This window comes from Atractosteus spatula, chromosome 25 (assembly GCF_055471065.1).
Source record: "Atractosteus spatula isolate fAtrSpa1 chromosome 25, fAtrSpa1.hap1, whole genome shotgun sequence".
NCBI lineage: Eukaryota > Metazoa > Chordata > Actinopteri > Semionotiformes > Lepisosteidae > Atractosteus > Atractosteus spatula.
In genome coordinates this window covers 7,167,160-7,181,850 of record NC_142730.1, presented here as the reverse complement: position 1 = coordinate 7,181,850, position 14,691 = coordinate 7,167,160, and the positions used below count along the sequence as shown (strand labels likewise).

The 14,691-nt window shown below is 50.7% G+C and overlaps 1 protein-coding gene across 2 annotated transcripts in view; it reads left to right on the top strand.

Annotated features, from left to right (window-relative positions):
- The window catches only part of sema6cb (semaphorin 6Cb), a 124,178-nt gene that overhangs the window by 88,099 nt on the left and 21,388 nt on the right, over positions 1 to 14,691 (top strand). For both annotated transcript variants that reach the window (XM_088905315.1, XM_088905314.1), the window contains exons 5-17: positions 86 to 332; positions 3,214 to 3,328; positions 4,705 to 4,762; positions 5,834 to 5,890; positions 6,734 to 6,835; positions 8,437 to 8,527; positions 8,957 to 9,079; positions 9,782 to 9,870; positions 9,984 to 10,201; positions 10,556 to 10,687; positions 10,827 to 10,982; positions 11,511 to 11,684; positions 12,182 to 12,319. In XM_088905315.1, the coding sequence (XP_088761441.1) occupies positions 197 to 332; positions 3,214 to 3,328; positions 4,705 to 4,762; positions 5,834 to 5,890; positions 6,734 to 6,835; positions 8,437 to 8,527; positions 8,957 to 9,079; positions 9,782 to 9,870; positions 9,984 to 10,201; positions 10,556 to 10,687; positions 10,827 to 10,982; positions 11,511 to 11,684; positions 12,182 to 12,319 (1,589 nt within the window). In that variant the 5' untranslated portion in view covers positions 86 to 196. The remainder of the gene's footprint in view (positions 1 to 85; positions 333 to 3,213; positions 3,329 to 4,704; positions 4,763 to 5,833; positions 5,891 to 6,733; positions 6,836 to 8,436; positions 8,528 to 8,956; positions 9,080 to 9,781; positions 9,871 to 9,983; positions 10,202 to 10,555; positions 10,688 to 10,826; positions 10,983 to 11,510; positions 11,685 to 12,181; positions 12,320 to 14,691) is intronic.

Genomic DNA, 14,691 nt, shown 5'->3' with positions numbered 1-14,691 from the left:
ACACGTCGGTTAATTCTCATAATCAAGGTCAAGTCAGAAATATAAATGGGTACGTTAAGCAAGGGCCCTTGTTCTTTCTTTGCAGACCGTGCTTGTCCGGCGTGGTGAGCCATGCTGCCCTGCTGAGCCTGTGGCGAGGACCCGTGCTGCTGCTGTCCCCTCCCCTGCCCGTCCCTGACCCCTTTCACTTGTAGAGATGACCCCGCCCTCTTGTCCGCCACACCCCCTGGTGGGCGGGGCCCTGACGCTGACATCCCTTCTGTTGGCTGTGACGGCGCTGACCTCGCCCTTCCCCAGAGACCTGGAGCCAATCAACGTTGTCGACCAGCAACGTGAGTACCCCTTCGGTGCCTTTACCAGGGGGCCATGGCATTGGAGAGACATTAGTGCAGAAATCGCTAGCATACCAGAAAGGACAGTGGCTAACACCACTGGTCACGTGATCAGTATTGGACGCACACATTTATCTGTTCAGGAGCAGAAAGAAAGACTGCCTTTGCCCTTTGCAGCACAGTGTGATCTCTGTCATTTTCTTTCCAAGCTCATCTAAGCTCTGCACGTCACTGTGATGAAGCAGAATGGCAAATATAGCAATGACTTCACTGAGAGTTAAGAACAGAGAGCTCTAAAGAAGGCTCAGCCGACACCGTTACCTGTCACTGTGACAGGCAGTGATCTTCCCTTACAGACTCCAGCTATTTATGAGACCAGATTGGCCAGAATGAAGAATTTATACCTAAGGAGTAGGGGTGGGTGCTGCAGGTCACGCATCTCACTCTGATCTCTCAACGTAAAACCAGAGTGAGAGATCTTAGCTGGAGTTTGGGACCAGACCGGATTGCTTGGAGCCTCTCAGTGATCTTTCGGTTTTATAAAAAAAAAATGATGAAGGAACTGAACCTGCAGTGTGAAAGAATAAAACATCACAAGGCAGACCTCTTTTACCTGTCCGCGGCCAGGAGAAAGCCGGTTAGAATAAAGGAGATAAAGGAGATCCGAGACTCTGAACAGAGGAAGAGGCAGCCCGACTCCCCGCAGGTTGTAATTTCAGATAAATCATGTGTTTCGAAGGTCAGGACTGGGTTTTTCTCGCTGCTACCCAGTCACATGTTTGTCCCAAGGCTCCAGAGAGTATTAACGCGGCTCAGCAGGGCTCCTGTTCCGCCAGCCTGATCTCCCTCCTCCCAGTTTGCTGTTTTTCTGTTTTTGTTTTTAATTTAATAAACTTTCCGTACGCGATGTACTGTAGCAGATTACATAATGCGCAGCGAGCTGGGAACTCTTCCCTTCCGTGACTTATCACAGTCCCGAGTTGCGCTGGGGCAAGAAGCAGATCTTTCCCATCTCCTTGCGGAAGACCATTGCAAATTCATTAGGGTCCAGGAGGGATGCTGCTCCAAGTCAGCTGAGTGAATCAAAGCCCATCCAGCCCCATTTGGTTGTTAGTAGCTAATTGATTTGATCTCATCCGGCTCTTTCTTGAAAGGGTCCAGGGTATCGGCTTCAACTACGTGGCTGGGTAGCTTTCTTCACACAACTGTTTCTGTGAAGAAGTGCTTGATGTTCTCAGTTCCAAATGCACTTCCACTGAGGCTCCTCCTATGTCCTCCTTTTCCTATTCTAGTGTTCAATCTGAAGTCCACTGGATTGGCTTTGTCAGTGCCCTTGAGGATTTTGAGTACTTGTATCAGATCCCCTCATGACCTTCTCTGTTCCAGGCGAAAAAGGTTCAGTTACTCCAGCCTGTTTGTGTGGGACACTCCCTTCAGACTGAAGAGACTCAGTTCCTCCAGCCTGTCAGTGGTGGGATACTCCCTTCAGACTGAAGAGACTCAGTTCCTCCAGCCTGTCAGTGTGCTTCCTGTTCTCAGTTCCCTTAAGTCCTGGAATGTACCTAGTTGATTTTCTCTGGATATATTGCAGAGCAGCAATATCTTTTCAATAATGTGGTGATCAAAACTGTCCACCTTAAAAATCATAGGTTAATAAGTACACAGGTACCTTGTTTAATGCTCCTTTAACATCCAAGTGTTCCTCCTCATAGAAACCTAATGGTGAAATCGGTGATGTGATGGTGTCCTAGGGCTCTGCTGGCCTGCAGAGCCTAGGGCTCTCCAGCACCATGTGTGACCCGTAGACCAACAGTCACTCACCACCATTGTCCACTTGAGACATTATAGCTCCCTATGCCCCTCCTAACAGAAAGGTCAGGTGAGCTACAAGACGACATTTCAGGAGCACCAGCACCTGGACTCCTGACCTTGAACACAGACAGTGTTCAACAAGTAGCGCTCACCCTTGCTGCTGCCAGACACAGGAAGTGAGCAGATAAAAGCTTCAGATGTACGCCGGCTCTAGACTGTGTCTGAGAAACATTGTGCTAAATTCAGCCTTCCTGTGATGGTACACGCGTGAAATTTAAAGAGCGATAAAGTTCTCAACTGTTAAGTCTCCACGTCTGCATGATTAAAAAAAATTTTTTACACCTTTGCCCATTAACAAACCATATGTAGGCTGACGGTCTTTTAACAGTATGTCCCGTCTTATGAAGGCCAGCTGAGCCTACAGTATGTAAAGCAGAGAGATTTAAAAAGACTCTCCTCTCGAAGGATGCGCTGTGCTATTTCTAAATGAAAGTCTTTGCTCTAGTTTTATGAGGTAAAGGACTGCTTGTACAGCACCTGGTTCACCAAGGTTGAGAGTAAATTTTGCAGAAAGGGCTGATGGAGGAGGCTTCCTTTGCTCGACATGCTTGCTCATGTCTTCCGCTTCATATCATCCTGAAACCCTCAAGACAAGTCTGATCAAGTGTAAGTAAGCACATTGGTGTAATAATTAGGGGATTTATAACCCCACCTGTGGAGGGTCCCCAGTTCCAGAATAGGGAAAGGCAAGAATTTTAACTCTAAGTCCATCACTGAATTGTGGAGCGTGGATCCACGTAGACGAGGGCCACTCTTTCTTTGTGGGTGATTCAGCTCTGGCGTAGTTCAGCTCTGCACGTGTGGTTTGGTGTTTCTTCCTGCACCAGTAAAACATTGTTTTCAGAATCCCATGTGCAAGGATTCTGCCGGGTCAGCGCCGCTGGCTGTCGGGACCCCAAGCCTGATGCCGCAATGGGCTTGGACAGCACAGACGAGGACCGGCCGGCTCGGCCCGCTGCCCGGTCAGAGACCCGCCGAGTGCTCACTTTCGCTCCGTGTTCTGTCCCAGACTCCCTGCGGTACCCGGGGTTCCAGGGCCTGACCTCGGACAACGACACCGTCCGGCTGGGCCTGGACTTCCAGAGGATGCTGCGCATCAACCACATGCTCTACATCGCGGCCAGGTCAGCCCCTCGCCCCCTTACCCCTCGGCCGCCTCCCTTCTCCCCACTGCGGTCGCGCTAAACAGTCTGAAGTGTGAAGGGGGGGCAGGGGGACACTGTAGCTCCGTTGTTGCTGCAATCTGATGCCCTCTGATGATCAGTCCTCCTGAGTCCAGTTTCCTCAGGAGGTCTAATCTCAGCGGCCAGGGTGAGGTTCCAGGGGCATCTTTGTCGTCGGGCAGAAGACATCACTTGCATACGACTGTCAGACATTTACATGATGTGCTCGCCGGCGATGATTCCCTTGTCTCGTCGGCCTTCCCCCCCCGAATGGCTCTCGCCGAGGTCGGAGGTCGACCCAGCGCGCTGCCAGTATCTACTGCACGGTTTCCCGTTCCCCCGGTTTCTCCAGGGCCAGAGTGCGTCACACAGCCGTTCCCTGCCGCCGTGAGTTGTAAAAGAGCACGGTCTGTCGCAGGTCTGCTACGTAATGGTGGATCGGCTCCCCAGCCAAGGCGGCGCTGGGGCTGCTGCGTGGGGCAGAGAGATGGTGCCCTGGTGGAATTAAACACCCCACCCTGCTCACTCCCCTCACGCAACTGTCCCCCTAAAAAGCTGGGTTATGTCCAGAAGCACAGTTGCTTCCTCGGTCAGGACCCTGTAAGAAGTGTAACGGGCCCCTGGGTCACTCTCACGCCAACAGTTCATATAGGTGTGCTATATAGGAAATAATGTATTCTTTTATTTACATTATAGCTCTCCGTTTATTGTGTCAGATTAAGATATAAATAGATATGAAAAGATAAATGCAGATATATCGTACCTAAAGAAAGAGGGATACAGATCCAGGCAGATACAGACAAACATAGCAGGATCTCCTACCAGCAGAACTCTACCCACTTTCAAGCTAAGCTAAGGGGACACACTTAGCAGGACTCCTAAAGCCTGCGGCCAACTGGTTAAATTCCCCGAGTCCTGCCTTTTTTAGAGCATCCTGCATTGCTTTCCTGAAAAACAGGGCACGATCATCAATCTCTGGGGCACCAACAGGCACTTAAAGGCCTCAGTGAGAACAGAGTAAAAAAAATGAGCAAACTTAGTAACTTCTGAGGTTTAATACATGTTTTTTTTTTACAAAAAAGCTCAGGTGTTGAAGCTATTGGGGGGTGGGCATTTCATGCATCGATCTGTAGGTGCCTTTTTTTTCCCAAGGAGAAAATTTGTCTTTAGCTCTTTTATGGTGATGAGCTATAAATCCCTTCCTACGTGATGCTCAAACACAGACTGGTGACGTTGGTGGGTGTAGGGGGGGGTGATTTAAGCTATAGATAGATGGCCTTATTGCTACAGATGGAGACTCTGTTGCCTCTTTTTTTAAAAGAAATTCTGTCTTTTAGGGATCATGTTTTCGCCATCAATCTCAGCACCTCAGCCGAGCAGATTGTTCCACAGCAGGTAAGTCTCACCTCCACTCTGTGAGCTCCAGTATCTGACAGCCATAAAGGAAGCAGGCAGAGCTGGGGTGGAGGAGATCAGCTACTAGTGGCACATTGTTAAAGATACACATAGGTAATAAGACAATGCAAGAGATCTGTTGGACAGGAGGAGACCTTTGTTTCTTGCACATTTAGTTGCACAGTGGGCTGTCCGATTGAAAAGTTCCTGTGTCGCTCTTTCTTCAAAGAGCCCAGTGCAGCTTGTTCCAGACACCCGCCACTCTTGGTGTAAAAAAAGGTACCTCTCGTTTTCTGTTCGAAATGCAATCTATCTCAATGTCCATTTCCCTCCTTCTTCAAGACACTTGTACGTGTAGCCTGTGCCATTCATTCTCTCCAAATTGCACCGTTTCAGCGAAGTGCTATGTATTTTGATGTGTTGCACAGAAAATTGGCTGGGTAGCATACCTGCGATAAGGAGTTTAATTCCAGTCTGCTTCGCAGGGAGCTGCAAGATCAGTTCCCTTTTCTTTTTAGATCTATGAGTTTTTTGCTCATCTCGTTTCCTCAGCCTTATCATCAGTGCCCAGGCCATTAACGATTCCTCATTGCTTTGCTGATGAGGTTCAGTCTCCACCTCCGAAGACAGAAGGGTCATTAAATCTCCCTGAAGGATCAGCCTCCTAATGTCAGGCAGCAGCACATCAGAACTGCTACCTCAGAGCCTTGTTAACTACCTGATAGATTTTTTTTTTGTCACTGGCATCATTTGCGGCAAGCAGTCAGGGAGAAGGACGTGAGGAAAATACGAATTATTCTGTAAGGGCCATCTAGAGGGGGGAAAAAACAGAACTTTGTTAGTGCTATTATATTCGTGAAAGTTGGGACCATATTAGCACTAATCCAGTTGCTGAACAAGTAATTTTGTTTTTCTTTCCTTCCTTCCTTCAGCTTCCTCTGCTGAGGATTTTTTTTCCCTGTTTTGAGTCACCGAAAGTTAAAACACATGAAATGAAATGCTAGCAAGGGCTCAACGAGCGATTACTGGTGGTGCAGGCTGATTGGCTCCCTCTTTCTCTTTGCTTTGCAGAAGATCACCTGGAAGACAAAAGACGTGGAGAAGTGCACTGTGAGGGGTAAGAACAGCGTGAGTATCGGGACGTTTCCTGGTGGTCTCGTTGCAAGTTAGAACGACCAATCGGCTGTTTCTGTCTGAGGCCCCGTCTTGCTCATTCAGTTAGTTACTCAGTAAGGATCCCTCGATCCCAAAATCACGTCTTCCCACTAAAGACGTGCCACATTTAACGTTAAGCGCACCCATCCATCCATCCATTTCTTACCCACTACATCCACTTGAGGGTCACGGGGAGCCGGAGCGTAGCCCAGCGAGCAGCGGGTACGAGGCGGGGTTCGCCCTGGATGGGGGACCCCAGTCCATCGCAGGGCAGACACACATGCTCACAGCAGGGCTGACTCCCCCAGAAGCCAGTTATCCCACCAGCATGTCTCTGGACTGTGGGAGGATTCTGGAACAACCGGAGGAAATACATGCAAACAAGGAGAGACAAACATGCTACCGCCCCAGGTCTGGATTTGAACCCAGGACCCCAGTGCTCCAAGGCAGCTATACTAACCTCTGCACCACTGTGCTGCCCAAAATGTATCCCAGGCGGATTAGATTTTTCTGCAACAACAGAGCTACATTACAATCGGGAGGTAGGATTGATAATTAGTGCGGTCGCTCCAGTGCAGCCCAATTTGGCGGGGTTGTGCTATGAGCTTCCCCATCTCGTCAGGTCATGCACAGTGTCAAAAGGACATTCAGCTTCCTGAATAAGAAAAGGCACGGTCCTAAATAATTTCAGCTTCCTAAATAAAATAAAGACCCGCAGGCCAGGCCTCCTAATGGGATGCGGATTAACCCCCCAGGTCCCCAGGGGGCGCTCCAGCGTGCCGCTGACGTCTCTCCCCACATGGTTCTCTCCTGCAGGACGAGTGCTACAACTACATCAAGGTGCTGGTGCCGCGGAATGACGAGATGCTGTTCGCCTGCGGGACGAACGCCTTCAATCCCACTTGCCGAAACTACAAGGTACGGGACCTGAAACGCCGGCCTTCCGTGTCCCGAGAAACTGCGGAGGAAGGGGTTCTTTCCTCGAAGCCCCCAGCGGCGGGGCGGCAGTGATGCGGCGCCCCGCCCAGCGCACGTGCTCCGTGAGGCTGCGGCCCCTGGCGTTTCTCCCGGCGGCCATGAGTGACATCTGCCGTCAACCAGATTGGCCCACTGGCGGTAGCCGGTCGGGATCTCGACCAGTGATAAGAAAGAAATAGGCACCCGCTGCTGAAGTATTTTCAATTCCGGGTGGTGAAGAGCTGTATGATTCCAGAAACCCCACTGCTTATGGGGTTTTTTCTACAGAGTCTTCTTTAGGTTCATAGAGCAAAGCCTTCCTCTTCTGGCATTGTGTTATTTAAGAGCAATGAAATAAAAATGGTACAGGACCAAGCCACGAGATAACAGTTCTCAAGAAGGCCTTTTAACACCTCACCAGTGGAGTCGCAACCAGAGTCTGAGCCCCCAGGGAGCATTTTACAGCGCAGGGAAGGGAGGTTTTAGAACGATCATATCCGCCACCTTAGAAAACTGGAGGCATCTGTAATTTGGTGACACTCCTAACATCATGAAGACTGGCAGCAGCGCAGCGAGGCTATTAGCTCTTGTCTGAGTTCGACTTCTGTACGTTTTCACCGGTGCCTCGGTGCTATTTTGAGCAGCGCACTCTTTTTTTTAAAAAAAAAAAAAAAAGAGCCAGCTCTGGCGCGGTTACACAAAGCTATTTCTGTCCCACCGCTGCTTTGAATCCAGCAGTATTAGCTGAGCGAGTTTGCACTGCTGGCAGCTGGCGCTACCTAAGCGAGTGCGTTCTTTCTTTTGGCCGTGTGTATTTGAACAGACTGCCTCATGCAAGCTATAATAAGCTGCCCCAGCTCTGTTTGATATAGTTCAATGGATAAGTCACTGCCGAATATATACATATATAAATGCAGATACATAGGTGTAGTTGCGCATGTATATGAATTTAGGTGGGTTACGGACAAATACTGATTTATGTAGGCAGAGGGTTTATGAGAGGCTGTGAGTGGAGAGGAAAGGTGAAGGAGAGTGAGAGAGAGAGGCAGCCATGAAAGGAAAGAGGGATCTGAAAGGGTAGATGAGGGAAGTGAGGAAGGGGGAGAGGGAGAGGAGGGGGAAAGTGAGGGTTAAAGAGGAGGGGGGCGCGAGGGCGAGAGAAGGGTGAAGAGCTGTCTTCTCAAGTGTGTGCGTTTCTTCCTGACGGAGGGCATGCTTCATTAACACCAAGTGCACAGGCTGACACCAAGCTGAGAGCAGGATGTACCTCACACAAACAACTGGCATGGATTTTGTCACCCATGATGACAGATAACGAAGCTCCTCATGCAGAAGGCCTCAGGACTCACCAGGACGCACTTTCCTCATGTCATCTCCAGCTCGACTTGTACACCCGGCCGCCTGTGATGTGTGGAAGTGGTTCTTGTCTCTGCTAACGAGATGGCTTGCTGTGACAATGAAACAGTCCCGCGTCGCTGTGCGCGTCGCCATTGCGGTGCACTGAAAGGTGTTCTGTTCCTCTGCCGTTTCTTACCGCCACCTCGCTTGCATCGGTTTTCCAGATGGCCACCCTGGAGCAGGAAGGCGAAGAGGTGGTCGGCCAGGCACGCTGTCCCTTCGAATCCAGGCAGTCCAACGTGGGCCTGTTCGCTGGTGAGTGCCCCGTGACCCCTGACCTGATGTTAACTGAGGTCAAAGGTCACTGTAGAACGCCCCGCGTGCGCGGGCCAAGAAGAGAGGACACATCGGGTCCTTTCTGGGGAGCTGTTCCGTTGGATTTAATTTTGAAGCCGTGTAGTTGTCTGCCTTGTGATCAGATACTGGAAGAGCCTTGCTCTGGTCTCGGAGGACCAGCGGGTGGGCCCGAGGTCAAACTCCAGAAAGCTACAGGTGTGATGCACCACACCTGGGCCTTTGAGGCCAGACCGTGAAAATCGGACTGCACCAGTACCTGAGGATGCTTAGGGCCTAGTGCTCCAGCGCCTACGTGCTGAAGAACCTTGGTCCAGGTCTTCCTGGTGTTCCCATTGCAGCCGGTGTTCCTATAATTGGGATTGACCCCTCCCCGGGAATCTCTTTCAGGAGGCAATTTCTATTCCGCTACCATGACGGACTTCCTAGCCAGTGACGCAGTGATCTACCGCAGCCTGGGAGAGAGCAGCCCTGTCCTCCGTACAGTGAAGTATGACTCCAAGTGGCTCCGAGGTGAGAGTGTCTTCCATATTACTGGGGAAAACAGTCATATACCACAGAACTAATAACTAATAACCCAGGCCTCGGCTGTGTCCATCATACTGTATGAACTGTTCATTTTTGTATAAATTGACAAATGTTTTTAGTTATTATTGACAATGTGTAAGATCTGAGCGGTAAGGTAGCAATGTCGTCGGTGTCTACCCAGGGACGGTGCAAATTATCTTCCTGCTGTTGAAAATGCAGTTCTGGTTTTGCCTTATAGCTGACACATTATTGTGACAAATAACATAATATGCACCTTACTGTGCAAAGCTGGAGGCATGTGGAGACTTTTGATAGGCTTAATACAAAATCTAGTGTGAGGACCAGGTTATTATTTTCTTGATACTTTGGTATCAGAACCCCTTAATTACAGAGGACTCCTATATTAGCCTGAAATCTGTTAATGCTATTCCCAAGGAGATCCATTCATGAACTACACAGAAGCCATGTTCTGTGTTCTACATAGTGTTAAAGATGGCACTGGAGAGAGACAACATCTTACATGCTGCTCCTCACAGAATGTACTATGTCGTGTTAAGTATTGTTATTGTTAAGTTTATACATACAGGCTATTCCTGCAGTAATCCCATACGACTGACATGCTCTTTTAACCATGAGATCAAGAGTGACTGACCGACTCTCTGCACGTGTGTGTCTTGTCCCCATCAGAGCCGCACTTCCTCCACGCCATCGAGTACGGGAACTACGTGTACTTCTTCTTCAGCGAGATCGCGGTGGAGTACACCACCCTGGGCAAGGTGAGGGCCGGCATGGGCAGCCGCCGTTAGAGAGAGGATCCCGTTACCACGTGATAAACACAACCTCCCGCCCTCCTCCTCCTCCTCTCTCACCCTTCCTCCCTCTGCGCCAGGTGGTGTTCTCCCGCGTGGCCCGCGTGTGTAAGAACGACAACGGCGGCTCGCCCCGCGTGCTGGAGAAGTACTGGACCTCCTTCCTGAAGGCCCGGCTTAACTGCTCCGTTCCCGGAGACTCCTTCTTCTACTTCGACGTGCTGCAGTCCCTCACCAACGTGCTGCAGATCAACCAGCGGCCGGCCGTGGTGGGGGTCTTCACCACGCAGGCCAACAGGTGACCGCCCCCCTTCCTGACCGCGGCATGCAAGCATACAACTGAGATTTCAGGTCACTACCCCCATGTCCTTGGAGGGCCGTGTGCAGTGCCTCACACATACACGCATGCTGTCTCACACTAAGTCACTGTGAGAGATTTGCGGGCTGAAAAGCCACTAATCTCTACCAGGTACAGACAGACAGGCGGGCCCGTATACTTAATTGATGGTTTTACAGCTGCTATCACTCTGCTTGGCAGAAATGGCAGAAATTCTGCAGGCATGCCTTGTCGCTGTTGTGTGGGAGAGGGGGAAATTAAGACTGGCTCAACGGGTTCCTGTCACTGCCACTGCTGATGTTCTCTCTCTCTCAGCATCACGGGCTCGGCGGTGTGCGCCTTCTACATGGACGACATCGAGAAGGCGTTCAACGGGAAGTTCAAGGAGCAGAAGAGCAGCGAGTCTCCCTGGACGGCGGTCTCTGAGGACCAGGTCCCGAAGCCCAGGTGAGAGTCTGCCTGGGCGGGGGGGGGGGAGGGACAAGCAGCACTGCTCAAGTTCTGAATTGGGAAAGATCTGGAGACCGTCGGACAGGAGCGCTACGGAGGGGTGACTTTCGGCTCCCTGTCTTCCCCCTCTCTCCAGGCCGGGCTCCTGTGCGGGAGACGGTCCCGCCGCCTCCTACAAGTCCTCCACCAACTTCCCGGACGAGACCCTGTCCTTCATCAAGTCCTACCCGCTCATGGACGAGGCTGTGCCCTCGGTCAACGACAGGCCCTGCTTCACCAGGACCAACAGCCGGTAAGACCATCGCTGGGGAGAGGGAGGGGGCGCCACACTGACTGATGTAATATCAGCAGCTGCAGCAGGCGCTGCACTTTAAAAGGAGCTTTTAGACCATAGTCATCAAAAAGCATTTTGTAAATTGAAGGATTGAAGGAACTTGACTGATTACGAGATGCTGGTGGCATCAGACGTGACTCAGCTCTTGTTTGAATATTGAAATGTGACGGCAATGCAGCTCTAAAACCTTTGAGGCCTCCTCTGTTTCCGTTCACTCTAAAGCCCGTCAAGGAGGCCCAGCTGTCAGTTTCAAAGGGTACAAGGTGTGCAAAGCAGCTGAATGAGGGAACCTGCAGGACAGTGGGCCGCTGGTACCCGAGATCATTTCGGACCAGAAAACTGAAAGCGTCACAGAAATGAGCTTTCATGTAGAAGAGACGCCATGTGTTTCCTTAGTCCGTGTCATGCCATGCCCCTCCCCTCCCCTCCCCTCCCCTCCCACCACCACTGTCTCCACTCCCACCCAGGTGTGTTTCCCTCTTTCAGGTACAAGCTGACCCAGATTGCCGTGGACACGGCCGCCGGTCCCAGTAAGAACCACACCGTCCTGTTCCTGGGCTCCGAGGACGGCAGGGTGCTCAAGGTCCTGGCCAGCACCCACCCCAGCGCCTCCTTTGGCACCCAGCTCCTGGAGGAGATCGACGTCTACAGCCCCGCGAAGTGAGCGCTCGCCAGGGGGCCAGGGCTGTGAGAGAGAAGGGGTGCCTCAACATGCCAAGTGCGCTGCGCCATGAAGGAGACTTCTGTGGGGCTCCAGACGATGCCAGGGAATTTAGTGCAGTACCCTTAGTGTCGCCTCCTCGCCTCTCTGAACTACCACACCTTCCCCAGGTCCAGCCAGAGGTCCCCCACCTGAACCCTAAGCCCTAGTGACTCCGAACTCGGCTTCTACTCAGATCCTATACCTTAAACCCTTAAATTAACTCCTACCCTAACCCTGATGCCAGCATAAGCATTACCCCTCTCCCAGTTTCAAGCGCTCAAAATCTAAGGGACGTCCTTCAGAAAAATACCAACTGCTTCTCTGTTGCTCCTTGTGAGATTCAGTTTTAGGTAGAAGTCAAATATCAGAATCTCTGCCATCTTCATTGCCTGGCCTACCAAGGTGTGTTTTGTCCATTCGTCCCTAACATCTGGGTGTGCGTGCTCTCTCTCAGGTGCAACGTGCGAGGGGAGGACAGGAGGATTCTGGGACTGGAGCTTGACAAGGACCATCATGCCCTGTTCGTGGCCTTCTCCAGCTGTGTGATCCGCGTGCCGCTGAGCCGCTGCCAGGACTACGGTACCTGCAAAAAGTGAGCAGAATCCCGTAGACAAAAATATCGGTCTCTAAAGTTTTTTTAAGAAGTTCAACTGTATAGGCTGCAATATTTTTCTGTGTTGTGACCTCCTTGTTTGGAATAGCTAGTTCGTCCCGAGATCAATTTTTATGACCACAGCTACTGCACCACTGGAGGATGGAATGTGGACCTGTAAATTTCGGCTCCCGCTTTCTAGATGCAATCTCTACCAATCGGTGCTAGAGAACCTTCCCCATGAATTTAAAGCATTTGATCTGATAAAAATCCAGCTTAGAAAATGCTTTCATAGCTAGATCTGAGAAAGATAAGTCTCTCCAGCGTTATTGGGTTAAAAAAATCCCATTACTGCACACCTGCAGAGCAGCACTGTGAACCATATCGCACAGGAAGGATTAAAATGAGATTATCATCTTTCAGTTAGGGAGTCAAGTGTCAATCTGTGATAGCTTTTGCTTTAAAGTCTTTATTTCTGTTGAATTAAATCAGTTCTGTCTTAAGCCTCACTTTCTTTCAGACAAAATCATGTATCGGAGTGTCTAATAGGAGCGTGAGAGAAAGGCTGGTCCCTACATCCTAGCAGCTGTAGGTGGGCAAGAGAAAGAGCCTTTGTTTTGACGTTTTGCAGTGAGAACAAACACGCAATTGGTTCCCTGGGGGCCCACGCCAAGTCAGCGAAAGCGCCCATTCGGAATGCCAACCACATCGCGCAAAACAGAAGTAGCCAGCCCTGGCGCGGGTCACGGCATCAGCTGACTGTGACCGAGATCTCAAGTTAGGTGGCCGCTTAGCGCGGGAGGTTGTGCTACTCGCACAGTTGATCAGAGTATCCCCCCAGCTAAACAGCAGAGCCCCCTTTGCAATCACCCCCAGGCTGAGAGCCCGCTGTGCCGTCGGTGAGCGTTGCGTTACTCCTCCCTTGGGTGCCTCAGTGCTTCCTCACAACTCCAGGGTGCTGGGTTGGACCCCCGCCTGCGTGTTGTCTATATATTTGCAAGTCGAGATTGAAGAGTGCTCTGAATTGTGGAGAGGGGCGGCCTCGAGGTCTCTTCATCTCTGAGGGATCCTTTCCCAGCACAGGGATTCATGGCACTAGGGAGAGAGAGAACGGACTGAGCCTGAAAGGCCGAATGCCTTCCTCTCACTTGTTGCCTCACTAGTGTGCACTTCTAATGTGCCGTTTGCACCGCCATTCCGCGCTAATCTGAGGTGTTGTAGCAGTCGATCTGCATGTATTAACAGCGCATTTAATTAGAGCAAGAATGAACGACGTACCTATGAAGATGTGCTCGCTGAGCAGCAGGTCCCAAGTGGGAAAGAAAAATTCACACATTTGTAAAGCCAGCCAGCTCCAGAATTAATCCGCTGGTGTTTGTTGGCTGTTTTGTCTTCTGTCAGGACCTGAAAACACTGCGTTATTGCCAGGTGTTGCTTTTGAAATAGATGCAGAAGTGCGTTTTCCCTCCATAATCGGTCTGTGAAGAACAGTGTTGTGAGAATGAGACTGCCCTGTCAAGAGAGAGCACTTTGTTCTTGTCTTTTTTTTATGAATGTCGTAAGGGTCTGGTTCTGGAGACCCCTAAACCAGTAAATCTAAGAGGCCCCCCCCCATATCACCACTTTGCGCTTCTAAAGATCAAGAAACTCTTGATCGGTTAAGTAAGTGATTGGTTTAAGGTCTGGTTCTTGTGGGATGAAGTGCATTCGGGTTTCTGAAGCAATTTACGTGAAGCAGTCGCATGCATAGTTTCTCATAGTTGTTGCCTGTCATTCAAGATCGATGATTTAATAGCGTCCTGTAAAACCGGCTAGATTGGGGATCTCCAAGACCAGATATAGACCCCCCCACCGATATAAACTCTGTATCAAGGGTCACTCACTCCTGCAGTCCACGTTGTTACAGAATCTTGCGACAATGAACATGAATGACCTTATCGATGAGGGGATTATACAATCAAGAAAACTGAGGGGCTGGCTGTATGTGTCCAGTGCAGTGGAGTAAACTAAGGCCACAAATTGAGCAGGTCTGCCTCCTCGTCAAATTCTCAAGACCCCCAAAGAGAGAGAGTGACCTGTTCAAGAAAGCTGGAGTGTAAACTGTGTCACAGCCTTAAGGAATCTGGCAGTGGCTGGTGGCTACACACTGTTCTTCTCAAGTCTTCTTGCAGAGTCCGAGGCGATGCGATCCTCCTTCAGCTGCGCAATTAAAGACACCCCATGCAGTCTGGTCGCGTTCCCAGGGTCATCTGCAATGCTGCACCGTCCCTGTTCACATCACCCCCCCCCCACCACTCCCCCCAGGATCTCCCCGAGAGAGGGGATGTAGGGGTTTTGATTGACAGGGCTGAAGACAAGATGGTGACCCCTGC